Here is a 19418-nt window from a genome sequence, read left to right as displayed (position 1 = left end):
GGAGTGTTCCCCAGATTATTTATGTTTTTGTAATTTTGAAAATGTTTGGAATAAAATATATTTAAAAGTTAATAAGCAGCACGGTGGCGCAGTGGATAGCACTGCTGCCTCACGGCGCCGAGGTCCCAGGTTCAATCCCGGCTCTGGGTCACTGTCCGTGTGGAGTTTGCACATTCTCCCCGTGTTTGCGTGGGTTTCGGCCCCACAACCCAAAGATGTGCAGGCTAGGTGGATTGGCCACGCTAAATTGCCTCTCAATTGGAAAAAATGAATTGGGCACTTTAAAATTTAAAAATAAGATAATAAGAATAGTTTGCAGCGAGGGCTATAGCAAGAGTGGGAAAATAATATGATAGTTCTCCCTGAGCCAGCACTGCCAGGTGAGACATATGGGGCGGGATTCTCTGTTTTGCCGGCGCCCGGGGGATTCCCGACGGCGTGGGGCTGCCCCACAATGGGAAACCCCATTCACCGGCCGGCGTAACGGAGAACCCTGCCGGCGGGTCGGGGCCGAAATGTGGTGTGGTGGGACAGAGAATCCAGCCCATGGGGTTGGAGTCTCCGATTTGAAGACTTATGTGCTGACGCCGGCGTGTGAACAGTGGCGTTTGACGCCCAAATAAATGGCGCAAAAGCTGCACCGATTCTCCATCTGGTGGGCTAGCAGACATGCAGCCAAAGCCCCCCCCCCCCCCGCTCTTTACCTGCGGATACAGCCGGAGAATGGCCGGGTCTGTGGCTGCGCATGCGCAAGGTGGCCGCCGCCGCCGAGTGCAATATGGCGCTGGCCGCCCACAAACCCACCCTGCCAAAACCTGCCCCCCTGTAATCAGCCTCCCCTCACCCGGAAAACCATCCCCCCCTGCCCGCGGAATGGCTCCCCCCGACTGTGGCGGCACTGGACTCAGTCCTCAGCCGCCACACCGGGTTCACAAAAATAAAAAGTGTTTCACGCCGTTGGGAACTTGGGCGGAGCATCGGGGGAGGCTCTCGGGTGACATCAGAACGTTTTCGAGGGGACGGAGCGTTGCAAAAGTGGGGCTGCCCCCTATTTCAGCGCAAACGGAGATTCTCCGGCCGATCACAGAACGTGATTTCGGCATTGCCGGCTAGAGAATCCCACCCAAGGTCTCTGTGTGTGCCATAACATTCTGATTTCAGACTGCCAGCGTATCTATTTTTTTCTATATTTATACAGCTTTCCATGCTCATTGGTGGGGGGGGGGGGGGCGGAATGGCATGGAGGGTACTCTTACTGAGTAATCATCTCTAGAAAGTGGTAAGTCTTTTTATAGCTCGGGTGCTTCGGAGCTAAGGGGGTTCCAATTTGTTTCATTGAAGCACAGATGAGTTGCATTAGCTTGGGGGAAAATAAATCATTGAAATGTGAATTGAACCATTCATTATCTGATGGTTAGATTGGTGTTGGAGAATTAAAGTGGTTTCCCCTTGTTGAACCTTTAGAAATCAGGGGCGAAATTCTCCCCCAACTGCGCGATGTCCGCCGACTGGCGCCAAAAACGGCGCCAATCAGACGGGCATCGCGCCGGCCTAAAGGTGCGGAATGCTCCGCATCTTTGGGGGTCGAGCCCCAACATTGAGGGGCTAGGCCGGCGCCGGAGGGATTTCCGCCCCGCCAGCTGGCGGAAATGGCGTTTGTTGCCCCGCCAGCTGGCGGAAATGGCGTTTGGTGCCCCGCCAGCTGGCGCGGAAATGCGGCGCATGCGCGGGAGCGTCAGCGGCCGCGGACAGTTTCCCGCGCATGCGCAGTGGGGAGAGTCTCTTCCGCCTCCGCCATGGTGGAGACCGTTGCGGAGGCGGAAGGGAAAGAGTGCCCCCACGGCACAGGCCCGCCCGCGGATCGGTGCGCCCCGATCGCGGGCCAGGCCACCGTGGGGGCACCCCCCGGGGCCAGATCGCCCCGTGCCCCTCCCCAGGACCCCGGAGCCCGCCCATGCCGCCTGGTCCCGCCGGTAAATACCAGCTTTGATTTACGCCGGCGGGACAGGCAATTTCTGGGCGAGACTTCGGCCCATCCGGGCCGGAGAATTGAGCGGGGGGTCCCGCCAACCGGCGCGGCCTGATTCCCGCCCCCGCCGGGATTCACGGCGGCCAACGGCCATTCTCCGACCCAGCGGGGGGTCGGAGAATGACGTCCCAGTATCCTGATGTCTTTGTCAGCACTCACTTTCAACATAACTATTGAGGGGAAGAAATTTAAAATCAGTAGAACAAAACCAAAGAATGCTGGAGAGTGCTAATTGCTTGATTCATGACTGATCTGTTGTTGAGGCCACGGGCTTATTGAATGGCAGAGCAGACTCAAGGGACTGAATGGCGTACTCCTAATTTATATGTTCATATACTTGTAATTTAATTTTTAGGGGGTGCAGATTTAAGATTAATTCCCAATATGCTACCTTGTACCAAGTATTGTAATATGGGAGATATATTTATCTAAATTAACAAAAATATATTGTAGCCTAAAAAATGACAAATACTGAAGATAACATTACGACACAACTGCATCACGAATAAAGGAGTTAGTGAGAATGAAAATGTAGCCCCTGAAAATCAGAAAATAGTCCTTCAGAAAATCTCAAAGAGCCCTTGGGGGGGGGGGGGGATGTTAGACCATCAGTGGAAACACTGCTCCAAATTATTTTCCTTATGTAGGGGTTTTGTGTCGATCATAGCACTCCCAACAGCTGCCCTGATTGAGATTAGCTCATGTTCCTGTACTTAAAATTGAACCTGGGAACTTCTGGTCTGTTTTTGCTAGTTGCTATGCTGGGCTGTACTTTCACCAACTAAGCCATTCGGGAATCATGGGCGCGATTCTCCACTCCCACGCGGGTTGGGAGATTCGCCTGGGCCGCCGAAGTTCCGGGGACGCCGGTCCGACGCCCTCCCGCGATTCTCCCAAGCGGCGGGAACGGGCCGGTCGGGTTTTGCGGGCCGCAGGCCGGAGAATCACCGGAGATACCCAAAAATGGCGATTCTCCGGCACCCCCGCGATTCTGAGGCCCGGATGGGCCGAGCGGCCAGGCCAAAACGGCGGGTTCCCCCCGGCGCCGTCCACACCTGGTTTCTACAGTCGTGGGCGGTGCGTGAACGCTGGGGGGGCGGCCTGTGGGGGGGCGAGGGGGGATCCTGCACCGGTGGGTACCTTGAATGTGGGGTGGCCCGCGATCGGTGCCCACCGATCGTCGGGCCGTCCTCTCTGAAGGAGGACCTCCTTCCTTCCGCGGCCCCGCAAGATCCGTCGCCCATCTTCTTGCGGGGCAGATTTGGACAGGACGGCAACCACGTCCGTTATGCGGCGCCGGCCGCGTCATCTATTCGGCGCCGCTTTTACGCGGGCGACAAGGCCTGGCGTGGGTAGATGACGCGGCCCCGACACTGGCCCATTGTCAGGGCCTGAATCGGTCGGGACCGGGGCCGTTCCGCGCCGTTGTGAACCTCGACGGCGTTCACAACGGCGCGGCCACTTCGGCGTGGGGGTGGAGAATCGCGCCCCGTATTCCAGCCTTTTTAAATGGCTTCTCTATGTGATACAATAGAGATAGGAAGTGTGATAGCGCAGTCCCTTTTAAGGAAGGATAGCTCCACAGAACACATGACCAACTTGAGGTCAATGGCATGGAAGTGTGCAGACCCTGGCCATGGGGAGTTTGCGCAAGATGTGGACCAGTGAGCTGAAGTGTTGAGACCTGTTGCATAGTGTTCTGTGCATGTTACTGAACTGCCCTTTCCTTTCATCAATTTTTTTTTAAAAAATATTTTTTTATTCTACATTTTCACATTTTCCTTCAAAACTTTACACCCCACCCACAAACAGTAAATGGTAACAAATACAAAATCAATCCCCTTAACAATACCAATGATCCCATCCTCCCACCACCCCAAACAACGGCCCACCTGTCAATATATGCATCCAATAAACCAAACCCTCCCACGGTGGAAACAAAAAACAAAGGAGAAAAAGAAAAAGGAGTCCATGGTCACCATTTACCTATAGAGTCCACTCCCCCTACACAACGCCATCCAGCCTCTGAAAGAGTACCGTACATGATACCCAAGAGTTGTGTACCCCCCCCCCCCAAAGTCTCCAGCTCCTCCCGTCCACTGCCTCTTGTAAAACTCCTCCTCCCAACCTCGGTTCCTTCCCCCCAACTTTCCACCCCGGCTAGACCACTCGGACCCTGTTCTGCCAGGCTCCGATGGCCGCAGCCCCTCCCCCCACCTCACTCCCGTTCACTGGCCGGCTTAAACCGGCCAGCGTGGATGCCCCCGCCCGGGTCCCTTGCCCAGCCCTAGGAAAGCCCAGAGATCCACTTTTAGCACACACACCCCGCATATCCACCTACACCCCAAAGAGCCCTCATTTCGAGTGAAAGTCCCATCCCTTCCCTTGTCCAAATATATACAACATTGGCTCCTTTAGCCCCTGCACCCGCACGCAGTGAAACAAAAAAGAAGAAAATACAGTCATGAGGTTACATCGGCACATGGCCATTTCTCAATTTGTCAGTTCTGCCACAGTCCTTCTGCCTTCGCAAACTCCTCCGCTGCTTCCGCCGTTCCAAAATAAAAGTCCCTGAGCTTATAAGTCACCCTCAGCTTCGCTGGATATACAATGCCGCACTGCACCTTGCTAATGTACAGTGCCCTCTTCACCTGATTGAAGGCAGCCCGGCTCCTCGCCAGCTCCACTGTAAAGTCCTGGTATACACGTATACCAGCTCCAGCCCACTGCACCGCCCGCTTCTGCTTGGCCCAGCTCAGGACCTTCTCCTTCACACTGTACCTACGGAAGCACAGAGTCACTGCCTTTGGCGGCTCACTCGCCTTTGGTACAGGCCTCCACGACCGATGAGCCCGATCCAGTTCATATCGGGAGGGATCCTCCCCTTCCCCCAATAGTTTTGCCAGCATTGCGGCAAAATACTCAGTCGGCTTCGGTCCATCAACTCCTTCGGGCAGCCCCACAATCCTCAAATTCTGTCGCCTGGATCTGTTTTCCAGGTCTTCCATTTTTCCTCACAGATCCTTGTTAATGTCCATCACCTTCCGCATCTCCTTCCCCATCGAGGCAAGTTGATCACCGTGCTGCAATAACGTCTCCTCCACTTCCTTCAGCGCCTCCCCTTGCTCTCGCACCTCCGCCACTGCGCTCGCCACCGTCGTCATCACCGGAGAAATCGCCTCCTCCACCAGCGCACTCAAAACCTCCCTCATCTCCTTCCTCATTGTCTCCATGTATTTTGTAAACTGCCTTTCGAATTCGGCAGCCATCACCTTAGTTATTTCTTTAGCCGTAAGCAATGCGGCCTCCCCTGGTGCTCCGGCCTCCATTTTCTTTACTGACCCCGCGGTGACCTTTCCACTCCCCGACGGACTTTCAGCTGCTTTTTTCACGGCCGTTTTTTTGCTGGTCTTCGACATTCCCCTCCTCTGTGCTGTCTCCCGACTTTTACTGCCTTCGCTGGCCCCAGGACCGGGCGTTAACCCCCGACAATGCCGTTCCCGAACGGGAGCCCTCCAACGCGCGGCTGCCTCCCGCCCACCGTCACCGGAAGTTTGCTCCTTTCATCAATAAACCCCATTGTTAACTACTGGAAGCCTCCAGTGCATGACTCGAGCCACATTGGCGACCAGGTAAAAGTTTTGGATTGCAGCCAGCAGTTGGTGTGAATCGGGCGGGGGGGGGGGGGGAGAGAAAAGAAGGAACAGTTAAGACAGTAGAGAAGCTCCAGAAAGAGTCAGAATTATTTAAATTGTGAGTGCAAATGCCTTACATAGACATAGAATTTACAGTGCAGAAGGAGACCATTTGGCCCATCGAGTCTGCACTGGCCCTTTGAAAGAGCACCCCACTTAAGCGCAAACCTTCCCCCACCCCCCTCCCATCCCCGTAACCCAGTAACCCCACCCAACCCCTTTGGACACTAAGGGCAATTTAGCATGGTCATTCCACCTAACCTGCACATCTTTGTGCAAAAGGGAGGAAACAGGAGCAGCAGGAGGAAACCCACGCAGACATGGGGAAAAAGTGCAGACTCCGCACAGACAGTGACCCAAGCCAGGAATCGAACCTGGGACCCTGGAGCTGTGAAGCGGCAGTGCTAACTACTGTGCCCACCCCTGTGCTACCGTTCATTGGGAAACTGGATCTATTTGACCAATGATTTGAGGATTGGAGCCAGTACATCGAATGGCTCCGTTTTCTTTTTTTTAATAAATTTAGAGTACCCAATTATTTTTTCCAATTAAGGGGTATTTTTTAGTGTGGCCAATCCGCCTAACCTGCACATCTTTGGGTTGTGGGGGTGAAACCCACGCAGACACATGGAGAATGTGCAAACACCACACGGACAGTGACCCAGGGCCGGGATTCGAACCCAGATCCTCAGCGCCGTAGGCAGCAATGCTAACCAGTGTGCCACCATACTGCGGCTCTGTTTCTTTTACCGCAAGTGAGATCGCCGGGGAGGAAATTAAGGTGATACTTTGCAGGTTCAGCCCCAAATGTATAATTTGATTTGGAGCCTCACGTTCCTAGAGACAACTGACTCGAAAACCTTTGACCAGACAGTGAAATTGGTTAAACAACATTACAACCCAAGACCCTCTATTTATCCTCCAACATTGTACATTTAACTCTGCAGTGAGGGACCATGAAAAGTCTGCCTCAGCCTTTATAGCCAGGCCTCACCAGCTTGCTGAGCACTGAGTTTGGGACTGTGCTTAGTGACCAGTTGCGTGATCGGCTGGTTTGTGGAATCCATAACCTTAATATCCAGAAGAAGCTTCTGGTGGAGGCCACAATTAATTTGGAAAAAGTGATTGAGATAGCTCAGGCGACAGAGTGCAACCGAAGGAGGCACATTAAAGTACGTTGCCGCGTGAGGCAGAGTATCAGTGCAAAGCAAATACAGCAGCAGTCCACAGTGTCACTGAACATAGTGGAGCAGGATTCTGAAGAAGAGCATGCAATGTATCAGTTAAATGCAGTCCATTTGAATAAGACCGCTTTATATTAAATTGTCTTTTTATTATAAATTTAGAGCACCCAATTCATTTTTTCCAATTAAGGGGCAATTTGTTGCGGCCAGTCCACCTACTCTGCACATCTTTGGGTTGTTGGGGCGAAACACATGCAAACACAGGGAGAATGTGCAAACTCCATGCGGACAGTGACCCAGAGTCGGGATCGAACCTGGGACCTAGGCGCCGTGAGGCAGCTGTGTTAACCACTGCACCACCATGCTGCCCTCAAATTAAATTGTCCTGAAGATAAATTGTAGACCTCTTAAAATGGAAGTCAACACCAGTGCTTCGGTACTGTAGTGGGTGAGCAGACTTTCTAATCGTGTGCAGGAATGCAGTTTTTAAGCTTAAAGAATACGACAGCCAAGCTTTCAACATTAACCAGGGAAATTTTGAAGATCCGCTGAACAGCCAATACCCCAGTGGCATACGGGGCAGGAGGCCAATCTGCCTTTGGTTTTCTTGGAAGGACATAGAACTAGTCTGTTAGGAAGAGACTAGTTACAGAAGATTACGATCAACTAACTGAAGATCTTCAAAATATCTGATGGTGTTCGCCAAGATGTTGCAGGTGGTATGAAGACATCCAACACAGGAGTTGGGCTGGATTAAGGGTATAAAAGCCTAGATATATGTCAATCTGAATTCAATGCCCAAGTTCTTCAGAGCCAAACCAGTGCCATACACATTGCATCAGATGGTTGAAGCAGAGCTGAAGAGATTGGAAAAGCTAAGGATAACCAAGCAGTCCAGTTTTCAGAATGGATGGCGCCAATAATCCTTTTCCTTAAACGTGATTGTCTGATAAGGATTTGTGGAAACTATAAACTGACCATGAATCAGGCTGCCCAGGTTGGTCGGTACACGATTCCTTGAATTGAGGCCCTCTACACTATGCTGCTGGGGGGGGGCCTCACCTAATCAAAATTGGATCTCAATCACGCCTACCTGCAACAAGAACTGGATGAGGAATCCCAAGTTTTCTACAATTAATATCCACAAAGGCCTCTTCCAGGATACCAGACTGGCATAGCGCAGGCTGAAACAATCTCCCAGCACACGATGGAATATCTCCTCCAGGGGATTTCCATTGTGATGGTCAACCTTGACGACACAGTAGTCACCAGCACTACATCAGAAGAACATGTGGCCAGCTTAGAGGAAGTATTAAAGAGGTTTTGTAATGATGGGGTTTGCCTAAAATACGGAAAATGTACTTATCAGGCCTGAGGAGTGACGTACCTAGGATTTTGGGTTGATGGGACAGGGATGCACTCCTTGGGGGAAAAAAAGGTCAAGGCCATATGAGATATCGTGCACCCAAAAATGTGAGCGAGCTTAAATCCCTCTGTGTGGTCAAGTATTATGGAAGGTTTATTTCAAATTTAGCCACAACATTGGAACCATTACACCAGCTGTTAAGCAAGAATCAGCGGTGGCAATTGAGAGTCCAGAGAGGAAACATCCCGAGTCGTGAAGCGAGCCGTAGTCTTCAAACCTTTTGGTGCATTTTGACCTTGACCTGGGGAAACCAATTGTGCTGACATGTGAGTGTCCCCTTACAATATAGGGGAAGCTTTATCCCACAGAATGGGAGATGGTTCAGAACATCCTCTCGCCTTTGCCTCCAGGGCCATTTCTGAAGCAGAAGAAAATTATGCGCAGGTGGAGGAGAGTTCAGTGGTAATATTCTGGTGTGAAGAAATTCCATCAGTATGTGTACAGTCAACGATTGAACATAAGGACTGATGGGAAGATAAGCTCACACCGCCCATAGCCTCGGCAAGGGTACAGTGTTGGGCCTTGTTGGCGGCCTACAACTATGGTTTTCCGCACCAGTCTGAGACGTAAATTGCGAATGTGGGTGCTTATGTATCCCAGCATATCATTCCAGCCCTAAACCTCCGAGACACTCTGCCAGTGTCCAAGGGACATATTCATAACTGCACCCAAAGAAATCCTATTCTTTCAAAGGTTAAACAAATCATACAGTCCAGCTGGCATTACGAGGAGTCCGAACAGCTGAGGCCCTACTTCACTCGTCAGGATGAGTTGACCTGTGAAGACGTCCTGATTCTGTGGGAATCATTTTTGTTTAATAAATTTAAAGTACCCAATTCATTTTTTCCAATTGAGGGGCAATTTAGTGTGGCCAATCCACCTATCCTGCACATCTTTGGGTTGTGGGGGTAAAACCCACACAAACACAGGGAGAATGTGCAAACTCCACACAGACAGTGACCCAGAGCCAGGATCGAACCTGGGACCTCGGTGCCGTGAGGCAACCATGCTAACCACTACACCACCGTGCTGCCCATTCTGTGGGAATCATGGGTGCTTGTTCCGCCTCAAGCCAGGGGCCCCCCCTCCAAGAGCTACATAGTTCCCATCCAAGGCAGGTGAAGATGTTGCTGTGGAATTATGTCTGGTGTCCAGGCATGGATCAAACCCACTGAAGAACTAATACAACAGAGCCACCCTTGCCCAAAGCAGCAATATTTGCTACTTTCTGCCACCCTTCACCCTTGGGAATGGCCCAGTCGCCCTTGGACCAGGGACCACGTTGATTTTGCAGGCCCATTTATGGGCAAGATGTTTTTGGTGCTGGTGGATGCCCAATCTATGTGGCTGTCGGTTCAAGAGATGGAACCACTATCTCGGCAGCCACAGTAGATGCCTTGCAGTGATTGTTTGCCATTCACTGGCTTCCCGAGTCAATTGTTTTGGACAATGGCACTGCCTTCACCGGTGATTTTGTCAAGGTTTTTGTGCGAGACAGTGTCATACAACACACTAGGACAGTCCCTTACCACCCAGTGTCTAACGGTCTGCTGGGAGGGCTGGCCAAACTTTCAAGAATGCCATGTAAACACAGTCAGATAAACCACTTCACCAGAGGTTGGCTAATCTTTTTGCTGTTGTGTGATTCCACCCCTCATTCAACCACGGGGGTCATACCAGCTGAGTTTTAAGAATCCGATTGGACCTTGTATTTCCAAATTTGGCGGGGAGGGTGGAGGCACGTCAGGCCTCCCAGAAGAGTCAGCGGTCAGAGCAGAGAGAGGACAGGTCATTCTGGGTGGGAGACTCTGTTTTGGTCCATACTTTTGCCTTGGGTAGGACGGGTTGTGGCCCAGTCAGGGCTAGTGTCTTTGTGGTCAGCGTAAACAGGAAGACCGTTTAGAAAGCACATCGAACACTGAGTCGAAGGTTGGCGACCCTTAATTTGGGAGTTGACAAGTCCAGCTAGCATTGTGAGGACTCCTGTAACTCTGTCAGCCAAGAGGAGCCAGGGTCTGCCGTTTCTGTGCAACCAGTTGTGCCTGTCGCGGCGGGTGAGGCCAGTTCGCCTGTCATTGCAGTGGTGCGTCCTGAGGTGACATCGACTGTTGATCACTCGATTACCCAGAAGAGTGCTGAGCCTGCGGCAGGGCTACGGAGATCCCGGAGGACTCCGGACCAATTTACTTTTTTTTAAATTTGGAGTACCCAATTCTTTTTTTTCCAATTAAGTGCAATTTAGCATGGCCAATCCACCTGCACATCTTCCGGTTGTGGGGGTGAGACCCATGCAAACACAGGGAGAATGTGCAAACTCCACACAGACAGTGACCCGGAGCCAGGATCGAACCCGGGTCCTCGGCACCATGAGGCAGCAGTGCTAACCACTGTGCCACCTTGCTGTCCCCGATTGACTTCTTGGTGGGCCCTCTTGCAAACCCTGTTATCCCTGTTAACATTTGATGGTAATAATCTTTATTAGTGTCACAAGTAGACTTACATCAACACTGCAATGAAGTTATTGTGAAAAGATCCTAGTCCCAACACTCGAGCGCCTGTTCGGGTACACTGAGGGAAAATTTAGAATGTCCAATTCGCCTAACAGCACGTCTTTCGGGCTTTGTGGGAGGAAACCGGAGCACCCGGAGGAAACCCACGCAGACATGGGGAGAACGTGCAGGCTACACACAGACAGTGACGCAAGCCGGGAATCGTACCTGGGTCCCGGCCGCTGTGAAGCAACAGTGCTAACCACCTGTGCTATTGTGCCGCCCAGTACCTTCTATATATAGTTTTTGGGATAGTTTTAATAAGGGTCTTACGGGCGGGGGGGGGGGGGGGGGGATGTGGTAGCGCGGCCTCCTTTCAGGGGGAAGGTGTAACAGACCACATGACTGGCTTGGGGCCAATCATGCGGGTGCCTGCTAACCCCAGCCAATGGGGAGTTTGTTTGGGGCCCTGGAAGCAGGACCCTGGGCAGTGTGGACCAGGGAGCCGAAGAGTAAAGACCTCCTGGATCGTGTTATGTGCCTTTTATCTATCTGCTTTTGTCTTTCATTAATAAACACCTTTTGATTATTACTGGAAGCCTCCAGTGTATGCCTGGAGCCACCACAGGAAAATACCTGGTTGACTTGAGAGGGGGAAATTTGTCAGGAAGTGTGGTTCTTCAGCAATATCTACTGTTGGGCACTGAGAAAAGCATTGGGTAGCTGTGAGGCTATCCGCAGTCATCCACTAATTCTATCAAACCAAAGTCCAAGGATCAGTGTAAAATACAACAAATTGAGAAAATTATTTTGAGGCACGTTTTCATTCAAGGTATCGTCAAGGTTTGAAAGGTTTACATTTATGTATCAATGTTAGGTCTGGGTAATGGAGCTCTTTCCATTTCCTGCACCAGAGCCCGCCCTGGGTAATGGAACTTGGTATCAGCATGGGACAATTGAACTCTACGCATTTCAGGCACTAGGGTCTGCACTGGGTCATGGAATATCCCCATTTCAGGTGCCCAGCTCAATGAAAATTTCACTCTCCACTGTCTAAACAGCTTGTTTCAGTCCAACTATTTCTGGCCTTCCAATTGAAAATGCACATTGATGCTGAGTTTAATGTTATGCAAAAGGCCCAAGTCTTCAAATTGTTTTTCAGAAATTTAATAGCGGTATTTCAGAAACACAGGAAGCTGTTTACATTTCTCTTGCCTGTTTCTGGATGTTATGGAAGTCCGCTGTGGCTCAGTTGAAGGGTGTTTACTTCTGGATCTCTGAGTTTGACTCCTACTCAAGGACTCGCGCAAAAGAATCAAGGCTGACACTTCAGTGCAGAACTGTGGGAATGCTGCATTTTCGGAGGTGCCAGTTTTCAGATGAGATGTAGACAATGTGCCAACTATCCTCTCGAGTGGACGTAACCGATCCCACGGCACTATAGAAAGAAGATCAATGGGCAGCACGGTGGCGCAGTGGGTTAGCCCTTCTGCCTCATGGCGCCGAGGTCCCAGGTTCGAATCCCGGCCCTGGGTCACTGTCTGTGTGGAGTTTGCACATTCTCCCCATGTATGCGTGGGCTTCACTCCCACAACCCAAAGATGTGCTGGTTAGGTGAATTGGCCATGCTAAATTGCTCCTTAATTGGAAAAAGAAAAATAATTGGCTACTCTTAAAAAAGAATTTTAACCCATAAAATAACAGATTATTTGGTGGTTTTCTCATTGCTGTTGTGGGGGTTTGCTGTGCACAAATGGCTGCCATGTGTCCTCCAATACAACAGTGAGTACACTTCAAAATGTACCCATTAATTGTAAAGCATTTTAAGATGACCAGTGGTGGTGAAAAGTGCTTATCAATGCAAATCTTTTTTTCTTCTAATTATTCACTAGTTCTGTCTAATTTAATTTACTTTTTAGAGACTATGCAAGTGGTGGAACTTGTCCAAGTAAAGCAACTGTCTCTGGAAAGACTATAATCATAACTGGAGCAAACACTGGTATTGGCAAAGAAACTGCTCGAGAACTGGCCAGAAGAGGTAAGTCAGAGGGGAGGGAAGAAATCCTTGAATCACTGTCAATGCCATTGTCCTGAATGGCTATCTGTGATGCATTGTTAAGATGATATATTAATCAATGGCCTGTGGTCAAACTTATACAACTTTACATGTAAATTTATCTAGTTCGGGGGCGTCACGGTGGTGCAGTTAGCACAGCCGCCTCACTGCGTCGGAGACCCGGGTTCGATCCCGGCCCTGGTCACTGTCCCTATGGAGTTTGCACATTCTCCCCATGTCTGCGTGGGTCTTACTCCCACAATCAAAGATGTGCAGGGTAGGTGGACTGGCCACGCTAAATTTCCCTTTAATTGGAAAAAAATAATTGGACATTCTAAATTTTAAAAAAAGTATCCAGTACTGAATGCTCAGTATTAATAGAAATGCATACAAGTTGCAACACCGAAACAGCACATTTGGCTCAACTAGTCTGTAAACATTTAAATAAAGGCAAAATACTACAGATTTTGGAAATCTTAAATAAAAACAAATACTCAGGTCTGGCAACGCCAATGAAGAGAAACAGAGTTAACATTTCACCTCAAATATGACCCCTCTTCAGACCCACTTTGCCCCCATAATATCTTTTTCCATTCACCTATCCAATTCAATATTGTGTCTCTGCTTCAACCACTAATCCATGATGTGAATTCCACAGCCTCACAACACTTGTAAAGAAGGTTCTCTCGCTCTCTGTTCTAAACATCTTACATTTAATCTTGCAATTTATGGCCCTCATTCTAGACCCCACAAGTACAATCTTCTCCAACTCATGAGCAAAATGCTGTGGTGCTGGAAAACTGATATAGAAACAGAAAATGTTGGAAATACTCAGCAGGTCTGGCAGCATATTTGGAGAAAAAACAGAATTAATGTGAAGGGGAGGTCATGCCTCACGAACTTGATCGAGTTCTTTGAGGAGGTGACAAAGATGATTGATGAGGGAAGGGCGGTGGATGTTGTTGACATGGACTTCAGTAAAGCCTTTGACAAGGTGCCTCATGGCAGACTGGTGCAAAAGGTAAAGTCACACAGGATCAGAGGTGAGGTGGCAAGATAGATACAGAACTGGCTCAGTCACAGAAGGCAAAGGATAACAGTAGAAGAGTGTTTTCGGAATGGAAAGTTGTGACTAGTGGTGTTTCACAGGAACTCTGCTGGGGCCTCTGTTGTTTGTAGTATACATAAACGATTTGGAGGAAAATGTAGCCGGTCTGATTAGTAAGTTGGCGAATGACACCAAGGTTGGTGGAGTGGCAGATAGTGTTGGGGATTGTCAGAGGATACAGCAAGACATAGATAGGTTGGAGACATGGGCAGAGAAATGGCAAATGGCGTTTAATCCGGACAACTGTGAGGTAATGCATTTTGGGAGATCTAACATTGAGGGGAAATATACCATAAATGGCAAAACTCTTAGGAATATAGAAAGTCAGAGAGATCTGGATGTGCAGATCCACAGATCTTTGAAAGTGGCAACAGAAGTGGACAAGGTAGTCAAGAAAGCATATGGAATGCTTGCCTTCATTGGACGGGGCATCGAGTATAAAAACTGGCAAGTCATGCTACAGTTGTATAGAATCTTGATAAGGCCGCAATTGGAATATTGCGCACAATTCTGGTTGCCACACTACCAGAAGGATGTGGAGGCTTTGGAGAGGGTGCAGAGGAGTTTACCAGGATGTTGCCTGGTCTGGAGGGTGTTAACTATGTGGAGAGGCTGAATAAACTCGTACTGTTTTACATAAGAACTAGGAACAGGAGTAGGCCACCTGGCCCCTCGAGCCTGCTCCGCCATTTAATGAGATCATGGCTGATCTTTGTGGACTCAGTTCCACTCTCCGGCCCATACACCATATCCCCGAATCCCTTTATTCTTTAGAAAGGTATCTATCTTTTTCTTAAAGACGTTTAAAGAATGAGCCTCAACTGCTTCACTGGGCAAGGAATTCCAGAGATTCACAACCCTTTGGGTGAAGAAGTTCCTCCTACACTCCGTCCTAAATCTAGTTCCCCTTATTTTGAGGCTATGCCCCCTAGTTCTGCTTTCCCCGACCAGTGGAAACAACCTGCCCGCATCTATCCTATTTATTCCCTTTATAATTTTATATGTTTCAATAAGATCCCCCCGCACCCTTCTAAACTCCAATGAGTACAGTCCCAGTCTACTCAACCTCTCGTCATAATCTAATCCCCTCAACTCTGGGATCAACCTAGTGAATCTCCTCTGCACTCTCTCCAGTGCCAATATGTCCTTTCTCAGGTAAGGAGACCAAAACTGAACACAATACTCCAGATGCGGCCTCACCAACACCCTATACAATTGCAGCATAACCTCCCTAGTCTTGAACTCCATCCCTCTAGCAATGAAATACAAAACTCGATTAGCCTTCTTAATCACCTGTTGCACCTGCACACCAACTTTTTGCGACTCGTGCACCAGCACACCCAGGTCCCTCTGCACAGCAGCATGTTGAAACATCTTATCGTTTAAATAATAATCCATTCTGCTGTTATTCCTCCCAAAATGGATAGCCTCACACTTGGCAACATTGAATTCCATCTGCCAGACCCTAGCCCATTCACCCAACCTATCCAAATCCTTCTGCAGACTTCCGGTATCCTCTGCACTTTTTTTCTTTACCACTGATCTTAGTGTCGTCTGCAAACTTTGCCACATTGCACTTGGTCCCCAACTCCAAATCGTCTATGTAAATTGTGAACAACTGCGAGCCCAACACTGATCCTTGAGGGACCCCACTAGTTACAGGTTGTCAACCAGAGAAACACCCATTTATCCCCACTCTCTGCTTTCTGTTAGTTAACCAATCCTCTACCCATGCTACCACTTTACCCTCAATACCATGCGTCTTTAGTTTATGCAGCAACCTTTTGTGTGGCACCTTGTCAAAAGCTTTCTGGAAATCCAGATATACCACATCCATTGACTCCCCGTTATCTACTGCACTGGTAACGTCCTCAAAAAATTCTACGAAATTAGTCAGACACGACCTACCCTTTGTGAACCCATGCTGCGTCTGCCCAATGGGACAATTTCCCTCCAGGTGCCCCGCTATTTCCTCCTTAATGATAGATTCCAGCCTTTTCCCTACAACCAAAGTTAAGCTTACCGGCCTATAGTTACCCGCTTTCTGCCGACCTCCTTTTTTAAACAGTGGTGTCACATTTGCTACTTTCCAATCCAACAGGGAAGTTGTAGGTGAGGCTGAAACCAGCTGAACAACAAGGCAAGGCTGGCTATATGGAAGTCCTGTCAACCTTCCTGGCAGATTAATTGTATCTTGTTGATCTGCTTTCCGTCTGACAATTGGACAAATTGATAGCCGGCAGGCAAAAGACCAGCGCCAGGAAGCCTTATCCGGGTGCACTTGAGAATAATCCCCAGCAATCAGGAGGGGGAGAAGTTGACAATCTGCAGGAGAAGGAATGTCAGCAATTGAGAGGGAGGGGCAATTTGGCCAATGTGGATTGATCATGGTCAAGTGAGCTATTGGGGCTCCGAGGGAAGGGGGCTGGGGAGGCTGAACACTCCTTTAAGGAATTTTGGGGTATGCTCTCCCGCACCTCCCGGCTCATGAGGAGTGCTGAAAATGCCACTCTCCTTATGAATCATCAGCTCCCTCCACCATTTAACTGCCAAGTTTCCCAACCTCCTGGCTGGCCACATGACATGAGATGGTTTCAAATCTGTTTCTCAATTGGACTATAGTCAGTCCAATTTTTTTTAAATAAATATTTTTTCTTGAAGTCTACATTTTTACACTGTACAGGAGATGATTGAAACGATTATTATTTACCATTTACATCCTTTTTGGTCTCCCCTTTTCTACTATTTTCAGGCCCTGTCTTAGGCCCTTTCCTCCGCCGTAGGTGGTTTATTTGTCGCCCGTTTTGCTCTTGTGGCTTTGTGGGGGATCCCTCAGGCCCCCGTGTCGGTCTCTCCCTGGCATTTCCTTGGGTCTCTCTCTTCACCACTCCCCTCCCCGCCCCCGTTACACCCTCCCCCTCTGTTCCTGTCTGCTTTGTGGGCCCAGGTGGTTCCTATCCCCCCCCCCCCCCCCCCCCCCGCCCACCCGTCCCTCTCCTCCTCCCTTTCTAATCGTATTGGCTTTAAACAGGTCCTGGAACAGGCTGATGAATTGCCCCCATGTTTTGTGACCCTCATTGTCTGACCCTCGGATGGTGTATTTGATCTTCTCCAGATGGAGAAATTCCGACAGGTCTGCCAGCCAGTCTGCAGCTGAGGGTGGTGCGGCTGATCGCAAGCTGAGCAGGATTCTCCAGCAGGCGATTAGGGAAACAAATGCAAGGGCGCGGACCTCTTCCCCATATGAAATTCTGGCTGATCCGATACCCCGATGACTGCCACCTTCGGGCACGGCTACACACTCACCCCACAGCCTTGGACTTCACCTTGAAGAAGGCTGTTCAGAACCCAACAAGTCTGGGGCAGGCCCAGAACATGTGGGCGTGGTTGGCCAGGCCTTCCTGGCACTGTTCACATTTGTCCCCCACCTCCGGGTAGAACCTGTTCATTTGGGTTCTGGTTAGGTGTGCTCTGTACACCACTTTAAACTGCATGAGACTTGGTCGTGCTCAGGAGGAGATGGAGTTGGCCCTACTTAGTGTTTCGCTCAAGAGCCCCCACCCTATTTCCGTCCCTAGTTCCATCCAGTGGTGCTCTCACCCTTTCTAAAAGTCGTCCGTATACGTCACCGCAGTTCCATTTTTCCATACTGTCCACGTCCAGTAGCTTGTCCAACATTGTGTCTCTCGGGGCTCTAGGGTGTCTTGTCATCTCCCTGCAGAGAATGTTTTTGACATGTAAATGTCATAGTTCCTGTCCGTTTGGTAGTTCTAGTCTCTCCGACAGCTCTTCTAAGGTTGCATGGATGTCCCCCGTGTAAAAGTCTCTGATCGCTAGTGCCCTCCTGTCCTGTCATGCCATCTCTTTTCAACTTCCTCTGCCAGACTGGTCAGATTTCACTTGTGGATTTGAGTCGAATCGTGAGCTATCTGGATCCCCGGGTGGCGAAATTTGTTTTGAGCTATTTTTAATGGGAGACCCTCCAGCTCTATCCCTCCCCGTTCGGATTCACCGAGAAAACTTCACTTGAGTTTGTAGCCCAAGAAGGCCCTGAACGCTTCCAGGAGCTCCATGATTTCGTTCTGCTTGTCCAAGATGTAGAGGAGAGGATCATCCGCATAGAGTGAACCTGTGTGCTCTCTGCCTCCTCTTCGGATGCCCTTCCAGCCTCTCGCGTCTTCTAGGGCGAGCACCAGTGGCTCAATTGCCAGGGCAAACAGGAGCGGGGACAGCAGGCATCCCTGCCTGGTGCCTCAGTGTAACTGGAAGTATGCAGAGCTGATGGTGTTGGTCCAAACGCTCGCCTTGGGGGCGTTGTACAGGAGTTTCACACACAAAGTGAACCCCGTCCCAAGCCCAAACCGCTCCAGTACCTCAATGAGGGACTTTGATTCTGTCGAAGGCCCTTTCTGCATCCAGAGAGACGATCTCCTCTGGTGTTCTCTCCCCGGATCGGGTAATCATTACATTTAGCAGCCACCTGATTTTCCGCAGTTAGCTGTCTACCCTTGACAAAGCCTGTCAGGTCCTCTGCAACCACCTCTGGTACACAGTTCTCCAGTCTTTTGGCCAGGATTTTCGCGAGTATTTTCACATTTACGTTGAGCAGCGAAATGGGCATTCGGTCTGGTCTTTGTCTTTTTTGTGTATCAGCGATATGGTGGCCTGTATTAGCGTTGGAGGCAGAGTGCTCCTCACTAGTGAGTCTGCGAACATCTCCCATAGGTGTGGGGCAAAAACAAGTGCAAATATTTTGTAGAAGTCTGCCGGGAACCTGTCGGGTCTCGGCATCTTCCTCGCCTGCATGGAGTTGATGCTCTCCATGATCTCTCCCAGTCCTATTGGCACTTCCAGCTCCCTCCGTCTATTATCCCCCATGACTGGCACGTCTAGTCCATCGAGGGAATCATTTCATCCCTGAATCCTCGGCGAGGGGCTCGGAAGTGTACAGTCCCCGGTAGAAGGCCTCAAATGCTTTGTTGACCTTTTTAGGTTCGGCTACCAGTGCGCCTCTGCTGTCCTTTACCTGAGCTATTTCCCTTCTGGCTACCAGCTTTCTCAGCTGGTGAGCCAACAGGCAGCTAGCCTTCTCTCCGTGTTCATAAAAGATCCCCCATGTTTGGCGGAGTTGGTGCACTGCCTTCCTGGTGGATAGCAGCTTAAAGTTAATTTGTAGCTTTTTCCTCATGCCAGAAGCTCTACAGTATTGGCCTCGGAGTGCCTTCTGTCGACCTCAAGTATGCAGTTGATCAGTTGTTGCCTCGCCGCTCTTTCTTCCCTGTCTCTACGAGCCTTACAGGCTATAATCTCTCCCCTAATCACCAGCTTCCGTGCCTCCCAGAACGTGGAAGGTGAGACTTTCCCATTCTGCTTGTTAGTAATGTACTCGCCTATGGCCTGTGTTTTCTGGCAGAACACCTTGTCGATCAAG

General features: G+C 49.9%; 1 protein-coding gene across 3 annotated transcripts in view; it reads left to right on the top strand.

Moving 5' to 3' along the window:
* Positions 1–19418, top strand: part of LOC140420229 (retinol dehydrogenase 13-like) — a 213744-nt gene that overhangs the window by 110048 nt on the left and 84278 nt on the right. For all 3 annotated transcript variants that reach the window (XM_072504277.1, XM_072504269.1, XM_072504264.1), the window contains exon 2: positions 12743–12861. In XM_072504277.1, coding sequence (XP_072360378.1) covers positions 12743–12861 — 119 coding nt within the window. The remainder of the gene's footprint in view (positions 1–12742; positions 12862–19418) is intronic.

The sequence above is a fragment of the Scyliorhinus torazame genome, chromosome 1 (genome assembly GCF_047496885.1).
Source record: "Scyliorhinus torazame isolate Kashiwa2021f chromosome 1, sScyTor2.1, whole genome shotgun sequence".
Lineage (NCBI taxonomy): Eukaryota > Metazoa > Chordata > Chondrichthyes > Carcharhiniformes > Scyliorhinidae > Scyliorhinus > Scyliorhinus torazame.
The sequence above is the reverse complement of the archived record's forward strand: the minus strand, read 5'-3'. Positions and strand labels throughout refer to the sequence as shown.